At 39.1% G+C, this 25378-nt stretch overlaps 2 protein-coding genes across 2 annotated transcripts in view; both read right to left on the bottom strand.

Moving 5' to 3' along the window:
• LOC307134790 (uncharacterized protein) overlaps positions 1-25378 on the bottom strand; it is a gene marked incomplete at both ends in the record, with an annotated part of 134755 nt that overhangs the window by 36990 nt on the left and 72387 nt on the right. The window lies entirely within an intron of this gene.
• Positions 1893-23908, bottom strand: LOC307135133 (protein NLRC3-like). Its single transcript, XM_079831329.1, has 3 exons — positions 23806-23908; positions 6661-7205; positions 1893-4051 (listed from the first exon to the last, which is right to left on the bottom strand). The coding sequence occupies exons 2-3, from the start codon at positions 7182-7184 to the stop codon at positions 2116-2118; spliced, it is 2460 nt and encodes an 819-aa protein (XP_079687455.1). The 5' UTR covers positions 7185-7205; positions 23806-23908; the 3' UTR covers positions 1893-2115.

Here is a 25378-nt window from a genome sequence, read left to right as displayed (position 1 = left end):
TCTCATTCCATCATCAGTGTACTGTGATAAAGTCTCAGTCTCATCAGCCATATCTTCCTCAGAAACACATTTCTGTACAACATCATCATCACTCTGATCATCATCATCATCATCACTCACATCTTTTCCAGGTAGATAAACACATCCAGGTTTCTCCACACTAGCATTCTCATCTAGCTCACTCACCTCCTCCTGTTGCTCGTCTCCTCCCTCTGGAGCTTCTTTATCCTGCTCCTCAGTTCTCTCCTTTTCCGTGTTATTTACCGGTAACGTTACTTGATTAACTACATCATTTCCTTCATCACGAGATGTAGAAGGGCTCTGTTCAACTCTATGTGGACACATTAAACGCTAATGGCCCAAATCTCCACATTCAAAACACTTCAGACTCACTGTACTCGCATAGACCATGAAAGAATTCTCTCCGTGAGAAACACGGACAGAAACTTCCAAAGTCCTCTCCGGCGAACTGAGAAACATATAAACGTGTCGTTTGAAAGACAAAACGTGCTTTAATGCGGCGTCCTTACATCCGAGTGGGACTGCTTTTATAGGGCTGGCTATCTTACCAAATCTCAGTAACTCTTTCACGATAGCTTCATTAGATATGAAGGGGGGAGCATTGGAGACTATTACTTTAGTCGCTGGAGCAGATAGCGGGGTTACCGGAACAAACGTTTCCTTCACCCATATTCCGCTCACCGTCAGTTCACTAACGAGTAATTCCGTTTTCAAAAACACGACTATCGCTTTGTTCATCCGTGACGCCGAGACGATGTTTGCAAACCCAAGTTTCTGACCAATTACTAGGAGTAAATCCTCCACTGTCACTCCAGCCTCAGGAACACACCTGCAGCCATTCCGGAGTAACAGTGGAGATGTTCCCTGCGCGTGGGCAGTCGCCATCCCGGCGACTACAAAACGCACACACACGAAAAAACTTTTCTCCCTATACTAATAATTTTTAAATCACAGCGAAGGGAAAAAATAAATAATACATAAGCAGAAAGGAAACACCGAAAAACACCTCAAACACTCTCAACAACGCTCTCAACACGCGCTCAGCACCTCCACAAACTCCCAGCATGCACCAGAGAGAGAGAGAGAGAGAGAGAGAGAGAGAGAGAGAGAGAGAGAGAGAGTGAGTGAGTGAGTGAGTGAGTGAGTGAGTGAGTGAGTGAGTGAGTGAGTGAGTGAGTGAGTGAGTGAGTGAGTGAGTGTGTGTGTGTGTGTGTGTGTGTGTGTGTGTGTGTGTGTGTGTGTGTGTGCTCTTTGTGTGTGTCTTTGTGTATATTACATTGTTGGGGTTTTTTGGAGAAAGTAAAAATGTCTTCTGTGATGGGTAGGTTTAGGGGCAGGGGCAGTGTAGGGGGATACAATGTACAGTTTGTACGGTATAAAAAAAACCCATTACGTCTATGGAAAATCCCCACAAAGATGGTGAACCAGACGTGTGTGTGTGTGTGTGTGTGTGTGTGTGTGTGTGTGTGTGTGTGTGTGTGTGTGTGTGTGTGTGTGTGTGTGTGTGTGTGTGTGTGTGTGTGTGTGCGTGTGTGTGTTTTACACTTCTCATGAGGTATTCTCTCTTCAGTGACAGTAGCTCATTGGAAAAGGATGGAAAATGCCCTTCATTGTGTTTGCACTAATAAATGCTGCTTCCTACCAGCTGCAATCACCAATAACACTTTGTTCCATATATATGTTTTTCTATATCGTCATAAATATCATTATCGCAAATATTCTTGAAATATGGTGATATAATTGAGGCTATATTGCCCACCCCTACCAACAGCGTCAACCAACCACGTGATGTCACAGGTTATAGTTCTGCAAGATGGCGGCGCCTTTACTACAAAAGCTATAACAAAACATTCTTTTTTTCTTTTAAATGGTTACATTTATCGTGTTTGTCATTTAAGTTTTGATTAGAGTGTAAATCCATTTCCTAAATAATGTTAACTTGACTGACGGCTTCATTTCCACATAAAAATAATGAGAAGGCACGTCACAAGCCCTTTAAGACTCTGAGCTTGTTATTTAGGAGAAAACCTCTCATTTAGCGAATGGTGCTGATTCATTATTAAACATGATTCTTCATTAGTGAATAATTAACACTCACAGAGCTTTTGTGCAGTTGCTCACAGCTGGTATCAGTCTTCTTCTGCCCTCATCTGATGTGTTGTATTTCCTGAGGTTCAGCTCATCCAGCGGCTCCTCTGAGATCTGAAGCATGTAGGCGATTGTTGAGCAGTGAGACGGAGAGAGAAACTCCTCTGAGTGTTTGTCTGATTTCACAAACTCCTGAATCTCTCTGGACAGAGTCTGATCTTTCACTTCCAGCAGACAGAGGAACAGATTGATGGATTGATCAGCTGAGAGTCCAGCTGAAAGTTTAGCTGAGCGTTCAGGTGAGAGTTTAGATCCATCTTTTATCATCTGTTGAATGTCCTGTGTGATTCTCCTGATACTCTCTGAGCTTTTCTCTGTGTGTGTCATTAGATCCTGTAAGAGTCTCTGATTGGACTCCAGAGAGACGCCCAGCAGGAACCGCAGGAACAGATCCAGCCGTCCATTCTTACTCCTGAGGGCTTTATAGACTGCTGATGTTAGTAGATTATACAGAGAGTCTTCATCAGGTCTATCAATTGGTGGTGTATGATAATAGAGAGGGTCTTTATTTTTTTTTACATATCTGTAAGATCTGAATTCACGCAGTGGTTCCTTGTTCTTGATCACATGAGAGTAAAACTCATAGAAAGCAGCGAGAAACTCCTGGACGCTCAGATGAATGAAGCTGTAGACTTTCCTCTGATGAATCACAGATTCCTCCTTAAAGATCTCAGTGCAGATCCCAGAATGCACTGCGGCGTCAGTGACGTCTATGCCGCTCTCTCTCAGGTCCTCCTCATAGAACATCACATTGCCCTTCATCAGCTGTTTGAAAGCCACTTCAGCAAGTTTCACAATCACTTCTCTGTTGGACGGCAGGAGTTTCTCTGGATCTCTCTCTTCATACTTCTGATTCCTCATGTTGATCTGAATCAGCAGGAAGTGGATGTACATTTCAGTCAGAGTTTGAGGGATTTCTGCACTCAGATCTTCTTCCAGGAGCTTCTGAAGCACAGTGGATGAGATCCAGCAGAAGACGGGTATGTGGCACATGATGTGGAGGCTTCTTGCTCTTCTGATGTGTGAGATGATTCTGCTGGCTTGATGCTCGTCCCTGATTCTCTTCCTGAAATATTCCTCCTTCTGAGGCTCATTGAATCCCTGAATCTCTGTCAGACGGTTGATGTATTTGGAGGGGATCTGATTGGCTGCTGCTGGTCTGGAGGTGATCCAGATGAGAGCCGAGGGAAGCATCTCTCCTTTCATGAGCTTTGACATCAACACATCCACTGATGAAGTCTCAGTCACACCAGAAACTTCCTGAGCGTCTGAAAACCTCAGTGTGATTCTGCTTTCATCCAGACCATCAAAGATGAACACAACTTTACACTGCTCATAAATCCTTGAGTCCAGATGTTGAAGTTCAGGATGAAAGTCCAGCAGAAGTCTGTGAAGACTGTACTGATGATCTCGGATCAAGTTCAGCTCTCGAAATGGAAGCACAAACATGAAATCTACATCCTGATTGGCTCTTCCCTCGGCCCAGTCCAGAATGAACTTCTGCACAGAGACGGTTTTTCCGATTCCAGCGATGCCTTTAGTAAGAACAGTCTTGATCTGCTCTTTCTCCTCACGTCCTGGTTCAGGTGAGGCTATAAAGATGTCATTGCAGTAGATTGGAGTGTCTTGTGAGTGTTGTGTTCTGGCTGTTTTCTCCATCTGTAAAACCTCATGTTCTTCATTCACTCCTCCTCTCTCTCCCTCTATGATGTAGAGCTGTGTGTAGATCCTGTTCAGGAGGGCTTCATTCTCCTGGAGTTTCAGTCCCTCAAATAATCTCTCATACTTGTTCTTCATGCTGGTTTTGTGTCGGTCTTTGACTCTCTGGAGCTCATCATTCATTGGTTGAGGAGAATCTCCAGTCTGATCATCTCTATCCACTCTGATCAAACAATGACAAAGAACGATAAATACATGTAAATTAAATATAAACTTAAATTATACAGTAAATCAATATAGATGTCAATCTTGTATTTTCCATACAAATGCATTCATGTCAGTTTCAGTTTAACACTTTTCACAATGCACATTGATCCAGAGCAGCTTCACAGAAAACAGAAAAGTAGAAAAACACAGAGAAAAGGAAAACCGTGTCTCTCAATCCTCCAGCGAGCAGCTCAAGGTGACAGAGACCAGGAACAAACTCACTAAGAGCTTTAAGAGATGATGAAGAAACGCAAACCTCATCCTCAATCTGACACCAGAGATTCTGTCAGAAAATAAGTGTCTTATATCTAGACATTGGGGTCAAAGTTCATCACTGAATGTTTGTCCACAGATTTGAGGTGAAATCAGAAATAAAAACCGAACTCATCTCTCTGTGTGTTCAGTGTGTTTCTGAGTCTCATATTAAATGTGGTCTCTAAGTTACACTAGAGCAGTTAAAGGGATAAAGGGAGCCGTTAAATTCAGCCAAACATGAGAATCCAGTCATTATTTACTCAACCTGATGTTGCTCTAATGGCTTATGATCTTCTTTCTTTTTCAGGCCACAAAAGGAGAAATGTTGATAAATGTCCTGCTCGTGTTCGTCTGTATAATGGCAGTAAATACTGACCAGCTTCAAGCTTTAGAAAAAGATTCACAGAATGATCCCATCAGACTCGAGCTCTATAATCAAAGTGTTCTGAGGAGATATGAGAGTTTGGTAAAAAAAAATTAAAATAATTATAATGTAATAATGTATTATTTATCTAAAGTCCTGATCTTGTTCTGTTGATCTGCTGTGAGGCAGGAAAAGCACACAAGCACCATTTTGAGAAATCAAGATGAATTAAGACACAAACACACGTCTAAAATCCTTAAAGTGTTTGTTCTTTCTTCTCTGAGGTGAATATCTCCAGAACGGCTGTCAGATGACAGTCCATAAACACCAGAACTCCACAGAGATATTCACCTCAGAGATCAGCATTCTGGGATACTTTTGCATCTTTTGTGTAAATCTTGAAGCTGGTCACTATTCACTGTCATTATATGGAGGAGCATCAGCATCTTTACATTTCACCTTTAGTGGCCAGAAAAAGAAAGAAGGTCATCCGGCATTACAACAACAGTGAGAATAACAGGATAACAGGAGTCAATAATGCCTGAATATTCCCTTTATATCACTGACTCATACCTGTCAAGTTTTGGATTTGAAAATAAGGGAAATTTTTCGGCGCCCACCGCAAGCAGTCCCACCACCCCAACCAAGCTCCATATCCCTTACATTTTAAGACAGGTGTTATAGCCCAAATGAAAACACAAAAGGGTATATATGATGAGCATTTATTTAAAGGCTTATTTGCATATTTTCTGTTCATTTAACATTGCTTGTCTTTACATTTTATTTTCATTCCACACATTCTTTTCATTTCATATTGCTTTTCTTTTACAGTTTTTCTTTTCATTTCACATAACTTTTCTTTACTCTTTTAGTGAGTTATTGTACAAATTTGTTGCAGACATTGCATTCTTTAAGACTGTTTTGGAAGGAGTGTATTTGTGGGCTGGGCCAGAGTGGTTCATTTTTACACGAGAGTAGAGCACAAACAGTTCTGTTGTCTAATGTCATCCTATTCTCTGTAACAATCTTTCGTACCATGCTAAATACCCTTTCTGAACTTTGCTATGGGCAGGGCTCGACATGAACGCTTGTCCGCTTGTCCGGGACAAGTGGATTTTTTGAAGGGGCAAGTGAAAAATAATTTTACTTGCCCAACGGACACGGCAAGTATCCTGAGTAAAATGTCAAAACAAAAAATAACTAGGGAATCACCAAAGTGCAATAATGATTCTGCATTCAGTTAGTGTAAGTGGCGATCGATAGTGGATAATAGTATAAAACGAACTGACGTTAACCAGGTTGAGCTGTTGAGGCTCGCGCAGCCTCTCGAGGAGAAAATCGAAAACAAATGAGCGCCGCTCATACACAGAAACTCAGATAACATACATGGTTAAAATGGTGTAGTTATTATATTTATAACATATGATACAGTTAAGCAACATCACACTAACAAGAGTGTTGTTTTCCTGAATACCATCACGACTGGAAATGATACTGATTTCATACGCCAGTTCCATAAATAATTAATTAACATTAAGTCACTTACATTTTATAATTAAATTCGCTGTCCCATTGATCACGGTATTTGGCAGGAGTGCCTTAATCCGTCTCTATCGTTACGTCCATCATCCGTCTCTGTTTTGTTTTTCCCCCGTGTTGTCACTCGTCATCTGACCTCACACACTAACCTCGCAACAACTGACACCTATACTGTAGGCTACTGCAGATGGCAGTTATCACGAGGCTAGTTACAGAGCTCAGATCAGAAATGTTTTTGTTTTTTTACTCCGGTATTATTGCTTTTTAATAACGCAGGTTAAAATACGGGAGATTTACAGGAAAATACTAATACGGGAGGACGGCGGGAAAGAAGGGTAAAATACGGGACTTTCCCGGCCAAAACGGGATACTTGACAGGTATGCACTGACTACATGTTTACACTTACACAGAGTCAGAGGTCACGGCTTCACTGAATTTAGGAGGATTACCCAGGGATCGGTCACTCTTCACAGACACACAGCTGGGGTCAGAGGTCACTGCTTCACTGAATTTAGGAGGATTACCCATGGATATGTCACTCTTCATAGACACACAGCTGGGGTCAGAGGTCACAGCTTCATCACTGAATTTAGGAGGATTACCCATGGATCGGTCACTCCTCACAGACACACAGCTGGGGTCAGAGGTCACGGCTTCATCACTGAACTTAGGAGGATTACCCATGGATCGGTCACTCCTCACAGACACACAGCTGGGGTCAGAGGTCACGGCTTCACTGAATCCAGGAGGATTACCCATGGATCGGTCACTCCTCACAGACACACATCTGGGGTCAGAGGTCACGGCTTCACTGAATTTAGGAGGTTGACCCATGGATTGGTCACTCCTCACAGACACACAGCTGGGGTCAGAGGTCACACAGCTGGGTTCTGCAGATGAAGATCTCTCACTGCTCCCTCTGTTCTCCATAATGACAAACTGACTTCAGACCTGCACACAGAACAAAATCAAACATGACAATATAATATAATATAATATAATCTGAATATATTATATATATATATAATATTATAAGTTAATTTAAGACGTTATTTAACTAATTTAAGACTCCTAAAACGAGAACACTCGACACAACTGGCGTTTTGGCAAAATTCTCTGTGTTGTTGTTAACACGTCTCGCCTCAGATGCACTGTAATGGCGATCCTGCGCGCAAATCTCAAAATGCCCACAAGGTGGTAAAATGCTTAAATATCGGTAAATCAATATATCGGTCGATCACTAGTAATGAACACTTTCAAGGGCCAGACTCAGCAGCGTTTCCTTGTGTGTGTTGTTGAGCTCATGTGAAAAGCATCAGCCAATGGTAAGCCGGCGTTCTGTAAGAGTCGGACACAGGCTAGTTGATATTGTTGTTTTTTTGGTTGTTTATAATCATTATTTTTGAGTCACATGAACCATGTGAATATTTTAACCATGTCTTTACTTCCTTTCTGGACCTTGAAAGTGGTCGTGGTGTTGCTGTCTGTGGAGGGGTCAGAGAGCTCTCGGATTTTATCAGAAATATCTTCATTTTGCAGTCTTTGGGACAAAGTGTGGACTTGTTTTTTAATTAGTTAGATGCACTTGCCTTCACTTCTTTACTGGCTAGACGACGGATTATATTCCTTTGGAAGTCCACAAAGCTTCCTGGTATTTCACAGTGGGTTTTGGACACAGTGTACTTTTTGAAGTTGGAAAAGATAAGATGCTCTCGGTATGCTGGTTATGGTTCTTTTCATGACAAATGGCAAGCTTTTATAACATATTTTCACTCCCATGAAACTTTGCCTGTTGACTGAATGTAAATGATCACTATCACTCCCTCAAAATGTTTTTTGTTTATTTTCCTTTGTTGTAAAAAAAAAAAAAAAAAAAGTCTTCACTTTGTCTGTTGTTTCAATTGATATGTATTTTACTTTCAGAGCATATATATATCTTGTGTTCTGAAGATGAACGGGTTTCTTACGTCTTACAGGTTTGGATGACACCTGGAAGAGGAATTAATGACAGAATTTACATTTCAGGGTGGACTAGCCCTTTAACCCCTAGGAGTCTGAGCTGTTTTGGGGCCCTTTAGAAGTTGACATGCTCTGACATTTGTGTTTTTTTCAGTTGCTCATAAACACATTAATGGCAATAGTGTAATTACACTGTATTCAGCACAAACTGGGCTACCATAATATGTGAGCAACATGTATGTACATGCTTGTATTTTTGAGAGAATAATGTTTATGCATAATTTTGGAAAAAACAAACAAACATTTTTTTAAATTAAGGCTTCAAAACACACAATAGATATGTGTTCACAAGCCCTTTGATTGTTGGGTGTTTTTGTCTAGAGTTTTTGCTTTACACTGATGTGAGAATCATTGAGCCTACTCATTCACATAAAACAATATATTCATTTACATTTTGTAAAACACTTTTTCTTAACTCAGGCCTTATGCGAGTAGGCGTGAACGAGCCATGAATAATAATATGATCACTCCTGAGAAACAAAGACCTACATAATAATGAGCTGCATAATAAATGAGCTTTAGGTAGGCCTACTAGATTTTAGGTTTACTAGATAAGTACAGTAACAGTAAAAAAGTTTTCTGGGGAGAAAATCTAAATGTTTTTTTTACTTAAAGTTTTTACTTAAAGCAAGCTAAATTATCTGCCAAAAAAGAAACAAGATTTCAATCAGAAATGTTTTTGAAAGAAGAGCTAAAAATAACAGTAATAGTGTGACAATTGGTAATGATGAATGTTATAAGTAAAATATTTGGGATTATGCAATGCAATTATGATTTCAAATAGTATCTGGTGACTTTAGGTTGATTGGGACACTTTTTCCCAGTCATTTCAATAACAAATATTTTCTGAATCATTTGTAAATGATCAAATACACAAAATACTCAAATATAATTTTGAGCTTCAGTCAGAAACACGTGAAATGCATGAGCCAGCGCTAAGGCTATTGTCTGCTATATTGGTATCAAATATACTAATATATGTATTATAACAGTCTGTTATATCAAATATATTAAAACATTGATTAAAATTAAGATACAATTTATACAAAACGAAATTCAGTTTAAAGAAAGCAATTAACTTTCTAAAAAACAAACAAAAAAACAACAACATAGGGTATAATATTTAAACATCAATATGAAGCAAAATTTGTTTTAAAAACATTGATTAAAATTAAGATACAATTTATACAAAAACAAATTCACTGTAAAAAAGGCAATTAATACTCAAATATCATTTCCATCCTCAGTTCATTTATGAGACGCGTGCAATGCAGCGCTAAGGCTATTGTCTGTTATATTGACTTCTAATAAAATAAGAAGCAACTATATTAAAAACATTGATTAAAATTAAGATACAATTTATACAAAACGAAAACAGGCCAAATAAATATTGTCTAAACAGTCTTGCGTCATGTTGCATCAGGATTTATATTTAAAGAGTCTTTTTGCATTTAATATTCACAGATGCTAACTGAGCCTTTTAAACTTAGCCTACCTGACAATGAGCTCTCAATCAGCTTTCCATGAGGAGAATTATTCCAGGATTATTACTCAAAGCGATGTATCTGAACCATAGCTTCACTAGTTGTGTTGCATGAGTTGATGTGTGTGTGGGCGTCAACACATGGATTGCCTGTATTTGAATCTGAATGAGCGCACGGGCCGTGGGCGTGGCCGCATTAGCGGGTAATGAGACAGTAATGAGTTGACTGATATCTTCCACTTTTCACACAGATTACATAAACACAGAATATTTGTTTTCGTTTTGATTTACATGATTTAAAACCTGACATTTCAACATTTCTTTAGACATTTGTCTCATGTTAGCTAGAGGTCATTTTCTGAAGAGAATCAGATTAGACATCATTGAGAGAGAGGCTGAGGCTCTTTGGCACTTATAAGAAAAAAAGCAAGCCAATCACGCCGGCGCGACGGCTGACTCGAGAGGGTTAATGTTTTGTTCAAAAGCTAAAGAGAACTCGATGTGAGCAGGAGACTGAAGCGAGTCTGTCTGTGCATCGAGTGTGCGTATGTGTGTGTGTGTGTGTTTGTGTGTCAGAGTGTCCCTCGATTAGCTGACATGAGACGCAGCCACACAGACAGACAGGACATTGACACACAGTGCGTTCTCTTCTGTCTTGTCGTGCTTAGATGGTTTAAAAGCATTTACATGAATAAGAGCGTGATCATATAATGTAGCGCTAAGCAAAAATGGATATAAAAATGGACACTGCGTTAATTGCATTAAATATGTTTAATGCGTTAAACTGAAAAAATGAATCGCCCGTGTTAACGCATTAATTTGCGTCTTTTTTATATTTATATTAAAGTATTATTTGACAATAATATCCATTGATTATTTATATATTGTCACAGGGTGTTTTGGTGTTGGTTCATGTTCATTGTTCATTGTTCTAGGTTCTGTTTTCAGTTTATTATGTTCATGGTTATGTTTGAGTTTGTCATGTTCACAGTCTTGTCATGCACTTCCTGGTCTTGTCATGTGATTCCCATGCCCTCATGTGATCTTGTGTCTTGTCCTGTCATTGGTTCATTGTCTCATCACTGTTCACAGGTGTCACTTGTCTTGTCATTAGTCTGTGTGTGTATTTTAAGCCCTCATGTTTGCCATGTGTCTTTGTCTGTTATTAATGTTGTTACCCGCTGTAGGTGAGTGGTTCTAAGTCAAGTCAAGTCAAGTCAAGTCAAGTCAAGTCAAGTCAAGTCAAGTCAAGTCAAGTCTTTGTTTGATGTTTGTAAATAAAATAACTGCACATGGGTCCTTGAACTTGCCTCCAGTGGAATAGTGTTACATATATATCAGTCTGAATGTTTTACATTTACATTTATGCGTTTAGCAGACACTTATTCAAAGCGACTTACAACTTGGGAGTTCAGGAAGCGATTGGTCATGAAGAGTCGAGTCAACAAGTGCCTGAAATACTGAGTCCGTGTACATTGCTCAGTGTAGCACAGGCTAGAGTAGGGAGGGAAAAAAGGGGAAGAAAGAGGAAAAGAGAGGTTTTTTTATGAGGTTAAGTGCTCACGGAAGAGCTGAGTTTTTAGTTGACTTTTGAATGTTGTCAGTGATTCAGCGTTTCGGATGGCGGTGGGAAGATCGTTCCACCTGCTGGGAACGTTGAATGTGAATGTTCTGGAAAGGGATTCTCTGTGATGGTACCACGTCGCTCCTTAGCTGAGCGAAGGCTTCTGGTGGGGGTGTGGATTTGTAAAATCAAGTCAAAGTATGCAGGAGCTGAGCGCGTGGTGGCTCTGTAGGCAAGCGTCAGCGCCTTAAACTTGATGCGAGCACCGAGTGGTAGCCAGTGCAGAGAGATGAAGAGTGGTGTGACGTGGGTCCTTTTGGGCTCATTGAAGACCAGACGTGCCGCTGCATTCTGGATCATTCGAAGTGTTTGGATCGCACAAGAGCAGAGATGTATAGTAACGAAGTAGAACTACTTCACTACTGTACTTAAGTACTAAAAGGCAGTATCTGTACTTTACTAGAGTATTATTTTTTTCTCCTACTTCCACTTTTACTTCAGTACATATTTTCGATGAGTTTAATACTTTTACTCCGATATTTTTTTTTATGTGCTGCATCGTTACACGTTACAATTATAAAAATGTTATGAATCATTCCATCCACATTACCACTGCCAGAACGGTAGATGGCAGGTTTGAAGAAGCTGAATCAAGCTATTAAGAAGACTGCGCGTGCTTCCGTTCTGCCTCTTGATCAGCTTAAAAGATGGACAAACCAAAAACACCACCTTCCACCCCTTCAAGAGCGAGCGGGCGCGAGAGAGAGAGAGAGAGAGAGAGAGCGAAAAAGCGAGAGAGAGACCCGCGTGCGCACATTCACTGTCTTTAAAACAACACGAGCGTCTTGCGCTCAAATTGCTCTCTATTTGTTTACATAGTTAATGTGCACTGTGAAGTAACATATACAAACAATGAACAGCTGTATTTTTATTAACTAAGATTAACAAAGATTAATAAATACAGTAAAAAATGTATTGATCATGGTTAGTTCATGTTAGTTATTAGTCTAATACATTAAAGGTCCCATGGCATGAAATTGTCATTTTATGAGGTTTTTCAACATTAATATGAGTTCCCCTAGCCTGAATATTGTCCCCAAGTGGATAGAAATGTTGATCGGTGTAAACCCGAGTTCTGGCTGTCTTTCTCTGCCTTTGAGAAAATGACAGGCCAGACGAGCCAATCCTGAAGTCTCCTGGTTTGACGTCCAAGCAGGAACGGTTTCCTCCCTTTCCTCCGCCCAGAGAATCTGCCACGCCCTTGCAAACGCTCTAGAGATCATGGGTTGTGAACGAGTGAACGCTGGCAGTTTCTCAGTGTTTGGATGTACAAATGAAAACAGAAGTCTTTTTTCAGTTCCTTCTGATCTGTGATCAGTGATTTCTGATGTGTAGCTAATTATTTATTATTCGTGCACACAATGCGGCTTCTCTCTCTCCCGACAGAACGGTGTTTTCGTGTTTTCTATCTTGTGAGTCAGTGTTTTTGTACGCCCTCGTCACGTCTATCGGTTCTAAAATGTGCATACAGTCATGAGTTTCTGCTCAACATCGGCCTCACACACGCCGAAGCTCGGGCTGCACTGGCCGGTGGCCTTCAACATCCCCGACCCCCAGTACTGCACCTGGCCCACAGCGGAGGCACCAAACGCGGCGTGAGATTAAGCAGAAGGAGGGTAAGCGTGAGCATATTCGGGCTAGCCAGCCTAGCCCCACAATAAACATTCGATTACTGCTGTTGTGTCTTTGTTTGCGCTGTGTACTCAACGCGCGTCACTGACGCTTTTATTTTATTTAAAAAATAATGTTATTTTATCAACACTTACTCGTAACTCGTTCATCTGGACAGCTGTAATGGTACTTTGCATGTGTTACAAAGTTGGTAATAATGATGAAGACGGACTCGGTGTGACTGGGACTCGTGTTTATTCAGAACTCTCAAATACAAACACAATAAACTCGCGCTGACTGACAGCACTCTCATAACTCAGTAGTTACTATAAATAACTTTGTTAGCAATCGCTGAGCTCAGTCTCTGGTACATTAGTGATGTCCGGTTCGCGAACGATCTTTCTTTTGAACCGGTTCTTTTTAGTGAACCGAATCAGTTCACCAAATCGGACTGAATTGTTCTAAACGGTTCGCGTCTCCAGTCAGCGCTGATCCATAATTTACTAAAGTTACTAACTTTCTGACATGAGTGACAGTCCCTCCGACTAGAAATAGACTAATAACCTGAAGTATATGCTGTAACTACAACAGTTCAGACATGCTGAGAACCGATGTGAAGTGAACTCAGGTCCATCCGTCTCTCTGGCAGCTGCTCGTGCCTCGTAGACCTTGTTAAACCACGCCCCCTCCGCTCATTTAAAATGCAAAGATGTCAGCCAATCACAACAGTGGGCGTTTTTACTGAAGTCTCACAGCAGACACGCCTCTTGAAGCAGGGCATTCGGCCACAGGGCAAACAGCAGTATAGAAAAAATGCCTTTTATTTCTAAATTATGACATTTTATGATGTAAAAGTCATACTAACAATATAAGTACACCTCAGGAAACATTATAAAATAATAGAAAAATGCCATGCCATGGGACCTTTAACTAATGTAATGTTAACAAATCAAACCATATTGTAAAGTGTTACAAACAAATCATTTACTCAGAACACCTCTTGAAATGAGAATATAAGTGTGCTTAACCCATTTCTTTTTTAGTAAGAGTGGTTAGTAAGATTTAATCTTAATGAACTATAGTATTTTCAGGTTATTTATATGGCAATGTGTAGAAAAATTACCAACCAACATTGTGATTGTCCTTTAGGTTAATCATTTGAAATAATAAAAACAATATAATGTTCAAACTTTTGACTACTTTCTTTAATAACTACATAACACAATACTTGTACTTTTACTTTCAGTACTTGAGTAGTACATTTTTAAATAGACTACTTGCAAAACTTAAGTACAAAAATTTTTGAATACTTTAGTACTTCTACTTAAGTGTGGTGCTTAAAGAGCACTTCAACTTCTACTCAAGTCACTTTTTTGATAAGGAACTTGTCCTTTTACTTAAGTCTGTGTCTCTAGTACTTTATACATCTCTGCACAAGAGGGGAGTCCAGCCAGAAGCGCATTGCAGTAGTCAAGCCTAGAAATAACCAGGGCCTGGACAAGAAGCTGTGTTGTGTGCTCTGTTAGGAACGGTCTGATCTTCCTGATATTGTAGAGCACAAACCTGCACGAGGGACTCCAAGATTTCTGACTGACTTTGAAGGGGAAATCAGGGATGTACCTAACTGGATGGTGAAGTCATGTTGCATAGTGGGACTGGCGGGGAAGATGAGGAACTCAGTCTTTGCCAGGTTGAGCTGTAGGTGATGCATCCATGTTGAGATGTCCGCCAGACAGCTGGAGATTCGTGCAGCTACTGTGGAATGAGAGGTAGAGCTGTGTGTCATCAGCATTATTATTATTATTATTAATATTTTCAAAAGAGTTCAAAAGAACAGTATTTATCTGAAATAGAAAGCTTTTGCAACATTGTACTGCCGTTCAAAAGATTTGGGTCGGCAAGAACTTTTTTTTGTTGGGGGGAAAGAACTTAAAGCTACACTGTGTGATATTTTCCCCCATCTAGTGGTGAAAAGGTATATGACCATCCAGTGAATTTTAGTTTCTGTTCCTCTCAATTCCGATTTCTTTTCAACTCCTACGGTGGCCGATTTAGTCCAAGATTAACATGGCTTCCAGTTCGACCTCGTCCACATTCGACACGGTGCCTGTGGGATATTCTGTGCGCAGTGGGATGGTTGGAACTCAACTGGCCTAATTATTCGGCTAGAAAGAACTGCAGCTAATCCAGAGTGAACTTTGATGATAGTAATGTTTATTCAGTCATCCAATTGCAAGGCATAAACAGGTTTGCGTGGATATGTACATAAATGTGGTTTCTGTGAGAGAACAAATAAGGATGGTAAATGTAAGACCCGCATGAATTCGCTCCAAGTGTGTGTCTTTGTCGTTTATGATGTGTAGTGTTCAGCCTGAATAGATTTGGTCTATTCCAGGTGATGTTGTCGTGAGTGTAGGGTGTGTTCTGTGTTAATGTTTTGGAGATGGGTGGAATCTAATCAATATCAATCTGTGTTGCATAATTTAATTCCAGTTTTTTCACTGGGAGGTCATGTAGACATATTGTGAGGTGTGATTTACCCCATCAAATATATATAAAGATATTCGCACCCATCTCTCACATCTCAAGTTTTGAGATGCAGGGGGAGGAGGGCCTTTTGGCCGTCTGTCCTCCAAGGAATTGTAATTGTCATCCTGAGATAGAAACAAATTACAAATTTTAAGAGAAACAAATTTAGAGAGAAACACAGTTAATTGCTGCTGTTGTTTCTGTGTATTAACACTTAAGACTGTTCTGGCAGTCGAGCCTTCACAATCTGAGACCTCATTACAGTCATTTTGAGTGAAGGATGAATTGGTTATGAATTGGTTTTCTATTATCTGTGCCACATTTAACACATTTAACAGCACAATTCCCCTCCTTTTTGGCACTGGGAATTGAACCAATGAAAAAGTATTAGAACTTGCTCAAATTAGAAATAGCAAAGGTCAGAGTTATTGAGACATTTTCATGGTTAATGCAATTGTAATTCACACTGTAGCCAGATGGCAATTCTATGTTCCTGTTTATGGTTTACTACAGCTATTATGGGGAATAGCAGAGCTTCCACTATAGGAGACAAACAAATTCAACATTGACACATGCAACTTGAAATTGCTGTACAATTCCAGTATTAAAGTTATTCCAATTTACACAAGATACATGGCCTAGAATGCTCAGCATCTACGGCCTTTATCCTAAGTGTTTCATCACTTACAGTAAAGCAATCTTGTGTTTTAAAGAATAAACTTGACTAGTCTATGTGTATCTTGTAGCACAAACAACTATGTGTAATCAATGCGCGCAATGTGTTATACAATTACAAATTTGAAAATATAAACAGGATTCTTGCAATCTGGATGTTTTACTATTAAACTCCTTGCGAAGAGGCTGCTAGCCCACTCGCAAATGAAGTTAATAGCTGAAGCCCTTGCATGAACACTGCAGTTAGCTCACGGAGAGTTTCACCTGCAAATGAGCGCTGTTCTTTGCCTTTAGAAAGTAATTTCCTATTTTTCTGAAAATACGGCGGAGGTCGCCCGTTATCCAGTGACCAGCATTTTCCCTCGACATGACCGATTTTCTGACAGGATCTGCAAAACCTGTTCTCCTTGCCATTGGGTTGTCTATGTTCTCCTGGAGTTTTAGTATATTCATGACTCTCGGATGCTTGCAAATCATCCTGCATGCCCTTAAGAGCTAAAATAGACACACTTTCTTGTGCATTTTCTGAACTAAATGCTTCAGATTCATTAGAGCAAGTCATCTCATCTACGAAGTGAACATGCTTTTTAATCCCATTGCTGTTAAGCATTATGGGAGTCATGCACTTTTCAGCATTTAGCTTAGATTTCCATCTATTTTCTATTCTTGAGCCCCAGTCTACTATTGATTGGAACGTGTTTTTGACTGGATCGACGCTATTTGACAAAGCCTGTTGGATTGGGATGCCAGCATTATTTTTCACAAGTTGTAATAACGCGTCATGGTCTCGATCTGCATTTTCTAATCCTGAGTGTTCTCTGTAAGTTACCCATAACCGTTCAGCGTATGTCTCAAATGTTTCATCACTCTTGCTAGTATTTTGCTCCAATCTGCGTGTGTCGGTCCCCTCATTTCTAATAATGCCTGTTTTAGTCGTTCATATATGTCTTCGTCGGTTTCGTTGCGGACTCGTTCGATTATGCTGCCCGATTTCATGCCTTCGGTTAGTTTCGGTCTGAGCTCTTCAGGGAGAGTGAGAAGTGCTATTTGCCACACGTCTCTAACTGCTAGCTTATACACCGTAGCCTGTAACATCAATGTTTCCCAGTAGGGTTGAAACGGCCCTTTTCTTGGCATTACTCCAACGACTTGTTTGTGTCTAGAACATTCTTCGCAGGTTAACGGACGGCTGATCGTTGTGATGTCGTTGTTCACATTAGTCATAGTTTTAAGCACGGCGATCTTAACTGATTTCTTCGCTGTGTCGTTAGCTTTTGTGCGAGTCTTTATCAGGCTTCGTTGTTTTGGTTGTTCAGGCATTAACACAGGGGCTCGGTTACGAGTTTCTCTCTGTGGCCTGTATCCTAACGCAGCATCATTGTCATTACTATCATTTGGCTTTGCTGGTTCAGAAATTTCATTCAGCGCTGCTTGTTTTACTGCGGCCACTGGAAATCCTGCATTATCACAACAATCTTCGAGAGCAGATATGTAATTATTGCCGGTTTGAAGTTTTCCTTGTAACTGATACAGTTTTGTTGCCATTTCTTCACGCTGCCTAGCCCACTCAAGTTGCTCGTATGAGACTGATTCGACTTTTGATCTTAACTTTTGTAATTCGTCAGATCGCAATCTTTCAATTTCTTTGATATTTGCTATCGTTCGTTCGTTCTCGACCATTGTCTTGAGATCGTTACGACGAAGCAAATAAACAATTGCAGCAGGGATTTTCTTGTATTTTGATTCAGATTTTAGTTGTGCGCCTTTAGCAGAATACCAGGATATAATTTAGTTGTTACTCCATGTCAGGTTCAATCCTTTATCGCTTAATCGAACGAGGAGATCTTGTAATTGTACGCCTAAAATTGCCATAATTTCCTCATCTGCACTAATGCTGTTATTTCCCTGAAAAGTCATGTTTCACGTCTAATTCTTACACAATATTGGATTTCTACGGTTCCGATCTATGGTGGGCATACCGACCCGTTCTAGAAATGTGTCTATATGTGTGAGTTGCAAATAAAACTTTCCCTCAACAATTCTAAAAGGCAAAGAAGGTTTACTTACTCATTCTGGTCGGAGGGTCCGCTTTAATCCATTCACAAGATCAACAGAACAGCTGAAAAAAGAGAAGCTCAAATCTCTTGTTGATTTTAAATCCAATACTTCGCTGAAAACACGTTGCTCGTCTGAGTCGCAACATCACGTATTCGGGGTCACCAACTGTAAGACCGCATGAATTCGCTCCAAGGATCGGTAGCGAACCGCGGTGAAGGCTGCACGCGTTCAGTGTTTCAGCTGGAAGAATGGATTTGATTATAATATTCTTTATCTGACTCCATTTATCAAAGTTGTCGCATTTAGAAGAGAATCCCAACCGAATGTTTGGTCATTTATATTTGATAGTTAATCATACATTTGATCGTTCCGTTTTAACCCTTTGTTGCAATTATACCGTTCCACATTGGAGATAGTTAATAATTACAGATTAATTCAGAAAGGATCAAAATGTAACAATTTATTAACAATCAAGTAAATGTAAAATGTCAATTACATCATAGACATAAATCTCTTCTAAAAGGAAAAACAAATACTGGTTATGGTTACACTTAAAATAGTTTCAAATAAATGTAAAACATAAACCATTAATTATGCTCTGTAGGCCTCTGCCTAGAATGTTACCTGTGAGATAGAGAGAGAGATAGAAAGAGAGAGAGAGAGAGAGAGAGAGAGAGAGAGAGAGAGAGAGAGAGAGAGAGAGAGAGAGAGAGAGAGAGAGAAAAAGAGAGAGAAAAAGAGAGAGAGAGCTAAAGAACAGCTCTCTCCAGAGAAAGCCAGAGAATCCAAAAAGAGCGAGCTACAGTTGAAATTCTCTTTTATCCTTTTCCCTGAAGTCACCAAATTCAAATCTGACTATTGTAAAACTGACCAATCAGACCAAACCGTGAGACATTTGAAAGTAACCAATCAGACAAAACTTCCCCCATTGTATCAAAGGTGTAAGAACCTGTTTGCCATCCAGCCATTCTTTTGTTGTTCTATCTTCAACTGGCCCTTCTGATGGCGTTAAGGGGGAAGGGGTTGAGTCAATTTCAATATCCTGATCATGATGATGGCTAGGGCTGGGCCGGTTACGGCATTACCGCAATACCGCGGTCACGTGACGCCTACCGCGGGTCTGAGAGCGTCACCGCCATCACCGAAAAAAAAAGAAAAAAAAACATTGGCCTGCACGTGTGCACGTTGTGTCTAATTCCATGGATTCATTGATTCTAATGACATGGATTGTGTCTAATGACGTGTGTCTAATATGGATTCAAGGTTTTCTAAACAAAACTTAATCAAAAGATGGAGCAAATCCGACCTTTCGCGAGTTGGGGAGCGCAATGTTCCATTATAACATTCCATTTGTACCTGTGTAATGTCTTTTAGCCTATAATTTGCATTTCATTTTACTAAAGCATAAAATACAGGCGCATAAGCAGGACGTGCACACTTTAATTGCACGTGCTTAACACAATTCTCTCACATGGTTGCGCAGCTGACAAAAGCGGGTAGGGAGATAGAAGTCATGGAAGCAGAAGAAGAACGCATGGGTTTGCGTCGACCGCTGGTGACCGATTTCTCCCATAGCTGGCGAAGAAAAAAAAAACCACGGCTTCAGAAAGAACAAACTGAGCTGGACCTGCCTTAGTACTGGTAAGTTTTAACTCTCTTCCAACTCTGTTTGGGAAAGATTGACTACAAATAAGCTGTGCCTGCGAAATTTCATTCAATATAATCAATAAATAATCTATTGTAGGCAATTAAATATAAGTTGGCTATGTGATTCTGAAATTCCAATTTCATTAAAAGGCTATCGAAAAAGATATCCGTCTGGCAGGCTTACAATCACAGTAGTGTGCGACACTTTGTTAAATTAAATAGCCTTCGTTAAATATTTGAAACCACTGAGACAAAAGCGCACACGAGATATATAAATTAATATGAATATGTAAACATATATAATATAAATATATATAATAAGTAATATACAATCACGGTAGGCTAGTGTGAGCAGCGACACTTTGTTAAATTAAATAGCCTTCGTTAAATAGCACCACTGACACAAAAGCGCACACGAGAGGCATATAGCCTATATATAAATTAATATAAATATGTAAAATATGCCTAATATAATAATATAATATGTAAAAATTATTTATGTAATATAAATAACAAATATAAATAATTATATATATAGCCTATATAATTATTTATGTAATATATATAGATATATATATATATATATATATATATATGTATGTATGTATGTATGTACAATCATTAGCCTAAAAAGTATTCGTTAAATAGCCTTGAACCACTAAGACAAAAGCGCACACCACACGAGATATATTATTTTACGTATGTTATAAAATATAAAATATAAATATAAATAATAAAAGTAGCATAATATACAATCAAGGTAGTGTGAGCAGCGAGTGACTATACTTTGTTAAATTAAATAGCCTTGAGCCTTCGTTATTCTTCATTAACCACTGCGACAAAAGCGCACACAAGATGTAAATTGTAAATGTAAATTAATAGCCTGAATATTTAAAAATATGTAATATAAAAATATAAATAGGCTACTATAAATATAAATAATATATTATATTATATGGGCGGGTGTGCGCGAAAGTCATTATAGTTTAAGTGATTGTTTGATGACGACGACTGTAATCTGAAATTAAAAATATTGGAAATAAATAAACAAATAAATATATATTACTGATCAATACCGATAAATAAAAATGTGTTTGTTTGTCTTTGTTTATGCTGTTCCATCTTCAGATCTGTCAGTCGTGATCTGATCTGCTCTCTCAGGAAAAAATATGAAGGCTGGGATGTTAACCATAGCCTAGTCTAGATTTCGTTTTGCCAGCACTTTTTTTTTTCAGATATCATTCCATTTCTGTTCTAATTGTTCATGTTCTAAACGTGAAAAAATAAATGTAAAATACACGTTCCTTATTAAGTTCAATTGCCTGCGCTGGTGTGTGCGTGTGCGGCTGTGCGCGAAAGTCCAGCGGGAGCCCTTTAAAGCGGTTTACCGCTGAACCGCGGGAATTTCTTGCTTTTCAACCGCGGTAAGAAAAAATCCATACCGTCCCAGCCCTAATGATGGCTGCCAACAGCAAAGCAGATGATTTTGTTCCATTTCAAATATCTTTGATTATTTTCCACCTTACAGTTAATATACATACACAGTTAAGAACTGTATAACTATACTTATAAGTTACATTTGTATAATGTAACCGTAAACCAGAGCTTATTGTACCATATATAGGCGCTAAATGCAGCTGCATTAAAAGGAGCGGAGCTGCTGCTGCTAACAAGCGGTGTCGGATTACAAAAGTGTGTGCGCCGCTTTAACGTTAGCACTGCAGTGCGCTCTGTATAACAATTGTTTATATGCCTATCAGACCTGATACATATTTCCATCAACATACATTACAAGCAAATATTTTCTATAAACGAATAAACATTGTTGATAACAAAATAACTGAATGATTATTCAAATAGGTGAGCATTACGCTATTGTATGTTGACACAAAAATACTTCTGAGGTGACATCAACTGAATTACGCGATGACACACTCTGAAACACATCTACAATGACAATAACTATTATTACTTACAGAGTTATTAATGCACAGAAATACCACACAAGGAAAAACAGACTTTTGAGGAATAAACAAGCCAGGAAAACTCTGTACAACTCTGTTACTGGAGCTGCTGAGATGAAAACTCTCTGTGCATGCACCAGACAAGTCTGAACAAGTTGACGCGCACATGCGTTAGGCAGAGAATTTTGTACAGTGCCATCGAGTATTAAAACCGGTTAAAACGCGAAAGGCGAATCTTGAATTTATGGGTATGTCCCTCTTTGGCTAATGTACTTTCAAGATGGAGGGGCAACATGGCGACCACCGTTAGATCCCATTACCTTATGTATTTTCAATGGCATATTATAAACTTACGAGAATACTTTATTACTTGAAAGAAGTAAATATACATTAATGAGCACATATATTTTTGAAAGAACTAAGTGTTTTTAGCTAAGAATAGACTAAAAAAGTTACACAGTGTTTACACAAAAACTTGTGATTCTTAAGCCCATGGCATTTCTGCAGAAACACTTGAAAAGATTAAAGTCTTTTCATCCCTGAAAACGAAATTAATACGTTTTATTAATTAATAATTATTTAACATTAAAGTCGGCATGAAACGGAAGTTGAGATCGTCTTTTTCTCCTTATTGTGACGTATATCCGAGTTAAACGGCTTCTGAAATTAGAAAAAATGTAGGGCGAGGCTTGATTTCGTCCTTCGGGAATTGATTGGATCGTTGGAAGTTGGGCGTTGCTAACAAAATGGAGGCAGATTTGAAGTTTGCACTCAGTTGTGGAGAAAAACCTGATCTATCTCTTAAATAAATGTATTTTCTCTCTAAATCTTTTCTACATAATGTTACTGAGCATATTTCTTCACTTTTCGCTGGTTTATGCTACAGATTTTACTTATTTTAAGCCTTTTATGGCTTTATTTCTGTAAAGCTTTTTTCTCAGCTCTCCCTTATAAGGGGGCGCGCCGTAAGCGCGTTCACATGCTGCATTCCTCAGTGCGCGTCGTCACGATAAGCTGTTCGTCCGACTATATTGAGTAATTTTTACATTAAAAAAAAGCTTTTATTTCTCATATATTGCTCTCTTTTTGCCTCAAGTCCTTCTTGAAGAAGGTATTGTGTATACCGAGAAAAATGCACCTAACCAAGATCAGTGAGTGACATGTTTTCTGAGAGGAGGTGCAGAAACGAGACGGGGCGATAACCCCGCCCTCGCGCCATAGCCCATGACCAGGAGAGAAGAGAGGTCGTTTCGATGGGGGAAGGAAAGTTAACATATTTGATTAAAGATTATAAGGGTAAATGAATTTTTAAAAAATAATGAAGTGCACAGATAAATCAGTTATAGTAAACACTACAATATTAATATAAAAATACGAATTGTAAAATTTGATTTCATGCCGCCTTTAAGACAAATAATATATTTTGACAAATGCAAAAAACGCTTATGATAAAACGTGAAAGACGTGAACAGATTCAATATTCGTTCACCACATCATGACAGAAATATCACGTCTCATTGACTTAAATGCCTGTCCAAGGATATGAAAAGTGACTTTATTTAAAAGTATATTAAATATTGTAGACATCGATCCGACTAAAATCCACATGAAAACAGCTTATATTTAACGCTCACTTCCGGTTCTGTGCCTGCTGTTCTGAAACCGGATAATATCGCTGAGAATGAGTCTCCATTCACTTTAACTTAAGCACTTATATTCATCTGTCCCACATTAAGCTCTCGAATGGCTTCAGAAGTCTTGAATATAGAGCACGAACACTTTATGGGCTTTACAATGTTTTATGGGAACAGCGAGTAGTTTTACACCATAGGCCTCTCCGACACTGAGGCTTTACACTATTGAGCTTTACATTTATGATCACACACAGAAAACACTGCAAAATAATATGACATGATATCAGAAGCTGATGAATGAACTTACCGTAATGTGATATTTATGGCCGTTTTTAACTCCTGGAAATGTGACTTTACATCTCGTCAGAATCGAGTCTTTCCTTTCGGTTTGGACTCTCAGGTGTTTCCTCAGAACGCGCATGCGCAGGAGGACTCAGGTGTCAACAACACATAAACCCCGCCCATCTCTCTTCTTCTGCTCTAAGTGTTCAGTCGCTCTGTAAATGTGTTTAGCGCCTCCTCCTGTACTGGAGATGTCCTTCATTATTTATATTAACTGCACTTCCAGTTAAGTTATCATTTGTTTCATTGTAATTCTTTATAAATTAATGTTTTTGTCATTAATATACACTCCACATTTCTTTACATTTCCCTCACAATTATCTGTATTTGTTTTATTAATGAAAAATAGTGTATTACAGTCTCTGATGTCTTTTGTTTCTATTTATGAATGTTTATCTATATTGAATTTAATTTCTCCAAGAGGAATCTCTATTCTGTCGTTCATTTGATGGTGTTTGGTATTAACATCTGAATGTTTAGTGATTTTAAGTCACATCTGCTAAATGAATGAATGTATTAAAGCTTTCTGTCCTTTTCCTCCATGTTAGGATTCTTGGGTTTGTTCACATTGCTGAGAGAAATTAATAACATGAACACAATATCATTTCTTTATCTCAGGTCAACAACAAACTGAACTGAACACGAGCCGAGAACTAGTGATGGAGAAACGGAGCTTTTCCAAACTCCGAATCAACTGAACCGATTCATTGACTCAATGATTCACTCTTGTGAAGCGCTCGAGACACGCTGGCGACCCCTGCTGGTCAAAACTGTGACACTGCAATGAGAACTCAGACCAAACATGTGTGATGAGACTCTTTATAACACAACTTTATTACATTAAATATAATCCACCATTAAATATGAAGTGTCTGGTTAATTTGTGTTATTTTATTAGCTTGTTGTGTGTGTTTTATAGGCAGGCCTTGGAGACAATTCACTTTCCCTCATGTTTTATTATGCATGTTTACTGAAATTCATTAAAACTGAACCGACATGACAAAACTGATCCGATCTGTTAAACCCATGTGTGATGAGACTCTTTATAAAACAACTGCACTTTTTCATGAAAGTGCAATTTATCACATGTGATCTACCGTCTGTATAATTTGTGCTTGTGTTTGTGTGTTTTAGGGCTTGGAAGCGATTCACTTTCAATATTTCTATGAGAACCCATGATCCAGTGTCTTTCGAAGTTTTGAAATTGCAGCAAAGCTATTAAAAACCCAAGTAAGCTGATATTTACCCTTAACCCTTGAACCCATAACATGTCTCATGACTGTTGTGTTTGCTCCAAGGTGTGTTTTATTGACATGGGATTGATCAGAAACCCAGTAAACACTGAGACATTTTCTGAAGCCCAGATCCACTTGTGCTTTGTGAGTAGCATATAGACTCGATCCCCTTTCTCCAACAGCAGCGTTAAGCCGTTTCCTCCGTTCTCTGGAGGAGAAGCTTCACTCTTGTGATGAACTGCTGTTGCTTCTTGCTTTCCATTCCTCATCAAGACCAGCCTTGTTCATGTGTAACTCCACAAT

This window comes from Gobio gobio (genome assembly GCF_949357685.1).
Source record: "Gobio gobio genome assembly, chromosome: 12".
In the NCBI taxonomy this organism is placed as follows: Eukaryota; Metazoa; Chordata; class Actinopteri; order Cypriniformes; family Gobionidae; genus Gobio; species Gobio gobio.
Note: the sequence above shows the minus strand (reverse complement) of the source record. Positions and strands in the feature narration are given on the sequence as shown.